General features: G+C 40.3%; 1 protein-coding gene across 1 annotated transcript; it reads right to left on the bottom strand.

Moving 5' to 3' along the window:
• Positions 1-1,710: 1,710 nt before the first annotated feature.
• hoxc1a (homeobox C1a) lies at positions 1,711-9,961 on the bottom strand. The gene is made up of 2 exons (XM_063893277.1): positions 9,412-9,961; positions 1,711-5,967 (listed from the first exon to the last, which is right to left on the bottom strand). Exons 1-2 carry the CDS (start codon positions 9,959-9,961, stop codon positions 5,573-5,575), a joined length of 945 nt encoding a protein of 314 aa, XP_063749347.1. The 3' UTR covers positions 1,711-5,572.
• Between the last annotated feature and the right edge of the window lie 515 nt (positions 9,962-10,476).

Genomic DNA, 10,476 nt, shown 5'->3' with positions numbered 1-10,476 from the left:
CCAGAGATTGCAAAATATGAACACAGCCTTCCAAATCAATTTAATAATTCACATTTCTACTGAACTATTTGCCTATTTGGCACCACTGCACATACTGTGTTTTTTAAACTGTGAAGCAGGCCTGGGTATCAATCCTTTCTCTGATGAAATATAGACAAGATGGCGCCTGACAGAGACTTGATTGAGAAAAGTTCATGAACTGTTCGCTCACTGAGCACAGACTGACACGGATGGCTGATTGACAGATGAAACAAAAGACACATCTGAAAGGCAGAGCGCCAACGTCCTCAAACTGTAACCCATCCCCTTCTCCTCTGTCCCCCCTCTACCTCACCCCAGCAGCCCCACCCCTTCAACTCAGCTTGCCTTCTCCTCTCTTTCCATATGTCTATGAATCTGTCACTATGGCAACCTCACCCCAGGGGCAGAGGAGGAGGGTGTAGCCTTCGTTCAGACAAATAAGCAGCGCTGGGCTCATTTATGATGGTTTGTTTAGGGATTATAATACACTGATGAGAGGTCAAAATCTTTGTACTTGCACACATGTTTAGACATGAGCATTAGTTTTAGCCCATTCATGAGACTGTGTGCAGCATGTTTTCCAGCATATGTAGTAAAGCTGCACCGTAAATATCTTGGAAGCAGAAAATAATGAAAAACATGTATTTGTTTAAGTTTCATGATATTTGAGTAAAACAACCAAAATGTTGACAGACAGAAAAATATATTTTCATTTAAAAAAATGAATTTAAATTTAAACTGAGGGGAGCACATTGCAGCATGCCACCACACGACTGGTGCCATTAAATCAGTGGATTATATTAATGGCATCATTAGCATCGCTGGTCCTAGGTTATGGTTGATGTCTCAGATGCAGTATCAGCAAACTCTGTAAAGGCTCATTCCATTGCTTCCCCATTGTTTCCCTTCACTTTTTGCTTGTCTGCAACTTTTGAAAGGGCAATTCAAACTGGTGAGTAAACAGGGCTGCATGGAAGAGGTCAGAGACTCCACACAATCAGATATGTAGTAGGGCCACCTTGGTTGATTTTACTGATGCAGCAGGATGCCACTGGGAGATACTGTTTGCACTGTACATAATGCTCTCACACACTACTCTGACACAGCACCAGCCTATGGAAATGGAATTATCCTATGCAATACTTGCAACCTTGACACAGTTTCACCTCTACATGCACCCCTTCTCACTCTATTCTCCCTCTCCTACCATCCTCATAATACCTTACAATGACTTAAAGCCCCCCCCCCCCTTTTCAAGAGCAAATTTCCCTTTGCAGCCAGAAGTGCTGAGTGCTGCTGTTTGCTCTGTACACAGAAATTCGCTGAGGCTGTAAGCTGTCCCCAAACATCTGCTCCCTGGAGTGGAGCAGGAGAGGAGAGGCAAGGACTGGATTGGTGTGTAGCTTGTTCAGTGTAGCTATGTCAGAATGTGTTATGTATGGATTTGTAATTCTGTGTGTGTGTGTGTGTGTGTGTGTGTGTGTGTGTGTGTGTGTGTGTGTGTGTGTGTGTGTGTGAGAGAGAGAGAGAGAGGGAGGGAGAGAGAAAGAGAGAGAGCATGCATGCACGTGAGAGTGAACAATTATTTAAAATAGCCGCTTTGTATTTTTTTGAACGCTTTATTAGTAGCACCTCGGAAACAAAACACATATTTGTGTAATTGTACACAAGGCACCCAAATCTACAGGCACGCACACACACACACACACACACACACACACACACACACACACACACACACAGGTGCACTTCATTTCATCTTTCTTGATGCACAAATTGTTTGGTAGTCAAATATGTGAATGAGCCCGATCAAAAAGACTAATAGTGCATGAAAGTCTTTGCAAATAATTAAAAACAGTAAAATCTGACAAGCAGAAAAACTAAAAAGGGAGGTGTACATTGAAATGGTCTGTAATTAGAACAACAACTATCTATAAGTGCTTCACATAGAGTGAGAAACAGCTTAACTTGATCAATTGATTTTAATCCCCTTAGCACTGGTGAAGATATTACATGCATATTATGCATAAAGTTAATTTTAACTCAACGTAGTATTAATTAAAATGAGCTAAGAAGGAACCCACAGCATATGTGTTAATTGAAAAAGTAGTGTAAGATATTCTATAAGCCGTATATGTTCTCTCATTGCTCATGCCATGCAGCGCTCCTCGTGAGATTTGTAAAACCTCCCTTTGAAATAGAAGACAATACAGAAGATGGTCAATATTCGTTTTCATGATGAACAATCACATGATTTAATTTAATATCTCAATTAGAGTGTTTTACCAAAGGAAGAAACATTTAACAGGTGACTTTACTTTTTAAAATAATGTTGAGCTATTGTACTTCATTATAAAAATATTTCTTATGGATTTAATTAAATGAGTTTAATAAAGTACATTTTGGAAGAAATTTCATTACAATAAATTATTTCTGCAGGAAGGAAAAAAACTAAAAGGCAAAAAAATGTGTTCAACTTGTTCAATGTCACCATTGTTTCTACTTGTGGCAGTAATACATTTTAAGCTGAGTTATTTTGGTTTTATTTTCCTTCCATTTACCATGTGTTAGGCCCCAAATAAGCAAAGCACAGCTGTCAGTCTCGTGAACAAACCGTACGTCTTCAGGAAGAAATTACAGAAGAGCAGAAATTCATCAGAGTAGAGTCACACTCAAATGCTTTCGAACTAAATGTCAGGTCTGAACAAACAATGCGGTTCGCCTTTCATCAATTGAGAGGCAAATGCTGAAGCTGCCACAGAATGAAATTAAAGTGATAGTTCACCCAAAATAAATCAACTCTTCTTTTCACCTTCACCTCAACCCTATAACTCAGATTAAGTTTTTTTCCTCCACACGTTTTCTCCACTGTTTTAAATGAATGTGTACTTCTAAGTGAATCTATTATACAGTAGAGACTCTGATTAAGATTTTTTTCAAGTCTGACTGCACACCTGCTGCAAGCATCCTCTGCACATTAAAACCTGTAACTTGAAGCCCTGTGGCAAGGGAACATATCTGCACAAGATGATTAAAGAGTTTATAATAAGGTCATCCAAACACACTTCTTGGTAGGAAGGGAACATGAGGGACCATTGCAAACTTTTCATCACATTGTTTCATCATCCTTGTCCTCATCCTACTAACCTTCAAGAGCACACCTATTTGCATGAAAAAAGGACACATTTGATGGTTTTGTTAAACATTCCACTTTGTGCTATTTTGTTTATAGTAAAGCGACCTTAATGGTGTGTATTTTGTTTATATGCAAATATTAAATAAATGGGGCTCAACACATTTTTCGTCTGGCTAGCATGTAAAACCATTCATATCAATTACAAATAAAACTTGCAAAAAATGTTTGCACCGTCAAAATGTCCTCTGCAGACCTTTCAGTGTATTCCTTTCTATCTTTCAGTTCATATTCATGAGAATAACATTATAAGCTATATTGTTTGAAGAGGATTAATGTCTAAATTCAAAATCAAAAAGTATTTAAGCGGATATGCATGAAATATATAACCAGTTAGGGTGTTGTGAATAGTTGTTCTAAATTGTGTTTATAGGGACTGAAACATGGAATCATATTAAGTATTCAGCATGCTCAAGTAACTTTAATTTTTCAACTGCTATTAAAAATAGGTCTGTAGTTTATATCCAATAACGTATTGGGTGAAAAGACTCTTTCTTCCAGTTTATAAGTGAGCCAGGAGCATATTTTTTGGCTTATTAAAATAAGAGATTGGGGGGAAATTAGGTTAGCTCTAGGTGTAGAAAAAATGCATTATGTGGACTAGTATGAAATTATAATATGAACAATTATCATATGGCCCCGTCGCCCCTTTATTCAGCTGGATGAAATATGGTGTGGACACAGACACCCAGAACAAAAGCGTTCCGAGTTTTGTTAGGGAGAAAAAAGAGAAAACGATAAAAAGAAAAAGGAAATCTCAGACTTCGGGGTCATCCAAAGAATGGTGCATCTTTCTCTCTCCGAGCTGATGACTGGGTCATCGTTGTCCCGAGGCAAGACAAAGGTCAACAGGTGAGAGGTGAACTCCGGTGTAACTGCATATTTTAGCTTCGTGTCTACTCCTGCGCACTGCAGACATGCAACCGTCTTTTAATTATATTATTGGTATTTTTAAAAAGCCAAATTCTAATGAGGACACGTAAAAAGGGGTTTGAAACGTACCTAATTTAGTCATTCATTTTGTTTCTAGCACTTTATTTCTAAGCGACAACCGTTTGGTTTAGGGTTTAATTCCTTTGTTGTCATTAACATCCGCGGTGGATCTACTAATGTTCATATCCCGAGCAAACACCGCTAATTGAAAGCTAAACAAAAATATTCCCTCAAATAAAATTAATGTGGCTGATGGCCTCATATCTTGATATTTCAACAGACATTAACATGACAGAAACGCATTGCAATCCGGGAACATAACAGTGTTTAAGGGCCGAGTTTACAATCATTTACTTTATACGAGATGAGATGTGAATCCGGAAGGAATATTTAACAGCCCGAGCTGCTGTGGCAACACAATTTATTGGTTGATCTGCAAAACAGCACAGACAGCGTTTTATTGTCTGCTCTCCCGCATGAGTGTTCAGGCTAAATTATCATTTTCTGATGCATGTATATAGACGTAATAAAAGACGCAACAACTCCCGATCGTGATGTTTCTACATTCCATTAACATGCAGTTACAGATGCATGCAAATGCTCCCAGAATTGTGCCTCGAATAGATGGATCACCACGGATCAATAGTCCTAATAAAAGCGGTCAATACATCTATCAGTCAATTATACGGTGTTAATCTTTCCATGGGGGAAAACCCTAATACCTGTCGAAATACACAACATTAGCTCTGTTAAATTAGACTGAAAATACTTTGCTAACATGTTGAGGATGTTATTTTTCTACAACAGGTGCATCTAACTTTTTCCTCAAATGTGAGACACACGAGCTTCAATGCAATGAAAAAAGAAATCTCCATTATGCTTCAACTTAAATTGTTTTGAAAGAGCATGCGATCCGGTGGAATAAATAGTAAAACTGACTTAATATGTAGCTAGTTCCTGTCTTTTAAAAAAAGGGGGGAAAGCATGATCGATTGTCGAACTTACATAAATACAATAATATTCATTATAAACAAAACTAGGCGCTACGTGTCCTGTTGAAAACATATAATATATACGGAAATGTAGTTCCTGGAAAAATTCTCCAAAATAAATAAACAAAGAGTCTGCCACAGTTTCTATGGGCAATTAATATAATTTCGTTTCCTTGTGTACATTGTCTAGAGACGATGCAATGACTCGAATTTTAATATTCAAATCAGAGCGCCAGACTGAAGCCGGGGGAGGATGACAAATTGTTTTGACCCGTTCTTGCATGAAGAAACTTGGCATTGCACTTCTTGCGATAAGCATCCATCGTGGTAAGCAAATAAAGGTGAAGCCTGATTGAAACCGATGCAAACTGGAATCAAAACATCTGCAGGTAGGCGCCCGTGCATGAGTGACGCGCAGTGCAGCTCCTTCGGTTCAGGAGTTCAGGGGCAGGTGTTTTGGCACGGTCGGTCCAGGAGAGGGGCAGGTGTCCAAAAAGTCGCCGTTTGAATGCGGTGCCGCGGGCCCTGGGTCGGAGAGCAGCCCGTCTCTCTGTAATTTCTTCTGCTTCATGCGTCTGTTCTGAAACCAAACTTTCACCTGCGTCTCGCTGAGCTGCAGGGCGCCGGCCACCTCCACCCGCCTGGCCCGACTCAGGTACTTGTTGAAGTGGAACTCCTTCTCCAGCTCGGTCAGCTGCTTGGTGCTGAAACTGGTCCTCGGGGCCCCGTTCACCGTGGGATGGCTGTCCGTGCAGATGCTGCTGGTTCCAGCCTCAACAGCACAGAGGCCCGAGCCAATACTGAACCCACAGGTCATGTGCATCCTGACTGTGAACAGAAAACATGAAAACAGTCGTCAGAAAAATCAATGAGGTTGCCCACAAAAGAAGCCAAAACCCTTTTCAATAAAATTATCCAAGCACTTTACAAGGAAGTAAAGTTTAAAATTGTGCCAGGGTTGAAACAGGAACCATTACATAATAATTAGTTAAAGTCATTGCCATTTATATTTCTTTCACTTTTGTAAAAAAATAAAAAGTTGATTATGTCTATACTGTTCTTGTAATTTGTGTAATAATACAAATAAAAGATACACAAATTACATTAAAACGTTGGTTTGAAATTGAAGAAATTAGTTTGAAAAGTATACAAACATTCAATAAACTATTTTCAGGATTTTGATTTGTAGCGATTGGCGCTGAGCCAGTTAGTTGATTTAAAGTATTACCCATGAGCCATTTTTCTGTCTGTATAACACAGTCGTATTTCACTGAGCTATCAACTTTAGCAGAAGCCTATAGGCAAATTGTAAAATCTTTTGCTGCTGTCAAACAGGCAGATGAGGAATTGTGTGTTATCTACATATACATAACAGCAAAGGAACAGCTGTACAGTATAATGCAACCACATCACAAACTGCAGCCTGAGAAATTAAGTGAGATTTGAATCGACTCCTCTGATAGAAACATTTTAAAGGCTTCATATTTATGTTTTTAAGGTATTTCTTTTATAGCTGGTGCAAGACAAGATCACCTAATAGCTGAACAAAGTATGTCGCTGTATATTGCAGATAAAAGTTGTCAGAGAAATGTTCGGCGAGTCAAAACAACTTTGTATCGTTTACAGTCCATTAACTGTATTCATCAGAATCATTAATAATTTGCCTTTAGGGCTTTCTGTGTCAATGACAGTTTAACAGTTTACAAATCCTTTCAAACACTGCATTAATGACATATGTCTCCACTTTTTTCCTTTGAGGTTTCTAGGTCACACATTAAAGTATCATCTGTGCTACTTATGTGCAATGAATGACAGGAACCACAGCTATATCTTGATTTTTCATTGCTGACATTGTGGCTAAGTCGCCAGTGTGTCTTTGCCTCTGAGAAAATGTGCTGCTGCTGCATAATGGAGTCAGTGTGCCAGGTGTAGAGCAATGTCTCCCACCACAATTCATAGGGAGGAAGGTTAACAGGCCTCTAGCCACTTGGAAAAGCATAGCAGATGGAAAGGTCAGTTATAGGATAAATGTCGACATCTGTGTTTTAAGAAAATGAATGTCAAGGTAACCAAGCCTGAGAATTAGAGGGCAGTGTATATGAAGAACCAATACAGAGGAACTGTACGTAATTAAGAACTTCAGCTTTCAGGAGTGCAAATCACATGCACATTCTGATTAATGGCGCCAAAGATAATAGAATTGATGCCGCCGGAAGCCATGAAAGAATCAAACTAAATATTTGAGAAATGACTTGCATGCTTAAAAATAGCCAGCCTGCAAAGGGAATGGAAGGGCCTTCCAAGCCAAGGAGAGGGAAGAAGAAAAGGGATAGATCGATACACATTGCCTCAGTCATCTGGGCATCCAGCCCACAGTAATTCAGGTGCTGTCAAAGCATAATTGAAGAATGACGCACTGGGAGTATATACACTGAGCCAAGAGATCAGGTTACTGCAGGTCTGTGGAGGCTTTTCAACGTGGAAAAATACGCGAGAGTTTCTTTGGTGCCAAAACCAATACAACCTCAGAGGAAAGCGTACTTTCACTAATGACTCTTTTACAAGTTACACAGTAGCTCTAATGAGTTACTCCTACAGATGATCCCCTTCAGAGACATAGAGAAAGAGGTTAAAAAGATACTAACAGTACTGAGAGGAAATGTGTGAGCGTGGGTGGTTGTTAGCAAATGGCTTTCTAAAGTGCTCGGATTTGGATCAGATGAGTGGTTAATGTGCTTTATGAATAAAATGACTACTCGACCAGTGAAATGTGTTGTTGTAACCTTTTCCTCCCTCAGTGGCACCATCAGAGAAAAGCTTACCCACTTATCTTGATTCTTATGTAGGTAATCACAAGCTAGAAAAAGTTGTGTTTGTTGCATGTTACAACATTGCAATTTACAGTTTATGATTTCTCCATCAGATAGTATTGATATGCTCAAATTGAAGGTGATGTATTCTTTTGCCTCTCTACCTTGATATAAAGTTATGAATGTACCATAAATTACCATGCAAGAAAGGTTATCAAAGGGCTAAAAATAGTTTGGTGGAGCCACACCAAGTGATGTCACATTTTGGGAACACTGATTTAATTATGAATCATCAGAAATAATGTGTTAAATCCACACCATTTAAAATGTTAATGTGAATTTTGCTGCAGCTTTTGTTTATTGCAGCCCTTACAGAGAAACGTGGCCTTTTCTCCACAAACAGTCTGGTACTAATGACCTACCTGCATCTTTGGTCACTGAACATTTGGGTCAGCAGCACCCTTCAGCAGACAGGTATTATGCAGTGGGGAAAAAAACTGGACCACCTTTGTAGTAAATCGTTTCATATAAAATGTATGAGACCGAACCCACGTCCAGTGGCCAGTCAGTCAACTGACATTATTGATCGATTGAGTGATCTATATAAGATGCTATTACTCATATAAAATTCATGATTGATAGGCATTTTTCACATTAGCAAGCTATTGGTAATTTTTTTAAAGCCTGGGATATGTATTCTTCTGTGGGCTCTGTGCCCAGGACTCATCAGTCAGCGAAATGATGATCTGTGACAGCAATTATGTTAAAAAGGTGGACACATGTAAAGGTGCTGCAAACTGAAATCAATACGCAAGAGCTTTCATTACAAACAGACAACTAATCAATACTCAGGGAGCACTCCAGCTTACAGGAGTAAGTTTTACTCAACTTCCTGTGAAACTCGACAGGCAGTGTTCTGTTGCATTATTCAAAGACTACTGGTTAGTAAGGGCAAGGGTAAATAATTGATCCTTTTCCGGGTGGAATATACAGTGAGGCTAAGCAGGCCTATAACTATACTCCTCCCTCCTTGTGTGCACAGTCTAAATCCTGCTTGTAACAGCAGATGGAGCGACAATGTTAAAGAACAGGCTCGCATTAACATGGAACCGTTAAGGAAATAGTGACCGACTCCTCATGTGCATATTCAAATATGTCCTCGACTAAACAGCTAGTGCAGCCTTTCAAACGTTTTGTTCTGCCTTCAAAAGTTTTACATTATTTATTTTCGAATGTACCTTCATTGTTGTGGACGGAGGAAACTGTGGATGATGACGCACAAAACACGTCAGCTATTCATTCTCTCCCTTTTTTTTAAGCATGAAGAGAAAACTTCGACTAAACTTTCCCCGACTATGACTGAAAGTTATCCAAAGCTAAATGATAAAAATGAACTGAATCTTAAACACCAATATCCTTGAAACATTTTGAAACTTTATTCCTCCTCTCGACAAAAACGTACCCGCACGGTGCTGACTCCTCTTCACTCTCATCCACTCAAAAGTTTTACTGCTTACATCCACATGAGCTACGTTACAGTCCGAGCCAGCTGATCTCCCCAACGCGACGTGAATTTCGGGGCCATTACGAGAGCAGCTTTGAATTGTCTCAGTGAGTGACCCAAAGCCGGATTGTAGCGTTTCGTTGTTATTTGAAGCGAAGTATCCGCGTCCTGCAGAGCCCTGCCCCTGCGCCCTGCACCGCCAGGGGACACGGGACGAGTGGGGGCAGGCCGGTGTCGAGAAGCCCTCGAGAGCCTCACACGGTGGTTGAGGAGGAGGGCTGTCCAAAGAGGTGCACAGAGTCAGACTGTTGGAGAGAGTTAAGTACCGGGGATGCGTAGTATTAAATCCTGAGGCTACTTCCACCAGTTTCCCCCCCACATCATTACTGTCGAGTTCAGGGAGAATCCTGCCGTCCAGGTCCCGGTTGATGACCTCTTTTTCTCGGCAGCAGCCCGTGAACAGAGGGCTACTCTTCCCTTCGGCCGTTAACTCTTGATAGGAAGTCATTATCACCTCTCCCCTGCATAATCATTGGACGGGGTTGCACTTCATGCCCGGCCTCTCATGCATCCAAGTAACGCATGGTCAGGCGGCTACGACCGTGGGGACATTCCTCAGAGGAGAAACAGCAGTCCCTGATTGATAGAGATGACGTGCCCTCCTGGTCTCGGCCAATAGCCGGACATCTCTCTCATCAGAGAGGACAACACTGATTAAACTGAGTGAAAGAACTCACTTCAGCTCGACATTTTAATTGTGTCCGAGCACAAAGCGTGGCAGGGAATAGCTACCACTACAAAACATCCTTTAACAGTGAGGAACTTCGTCAGCAGAAGCAGGCGCTAGGGCCTTCATGGGCCTCTCACCTGCAATCAGGTAGGACATGACGTCAGGTGTGTTTATATCACACACAACAAACGAGATAAATACGTTTTGGGTTAAATTCTTGTTTTTCGATTACTTTTCAAGACGACAAAGAAAATGTCTTCTATCCCAAAGCTAAATTAGCATAATATAGGCCT

This window comes from Eleginops maclovinus, chromosome 1, assembly GCF_036324505.1.
Source record: "Eleginops maclovinus isolate JMC-PN-2008 ecotype Puerto Natales chromosome 1, JC_Emac_rtc_rv5, whole genome shotgun sequence".
Classification (NCBI taxonomy): domain Eukaryota; kingdom Metazoa; phylum Chordata; class Actinopteri; order Perciformes; family Eleginopidae; genus Eleginops; species Eleginops maclovinus.
This window is presented reverse-complemented; position numbering and strand designations above follow the sequence as displayed.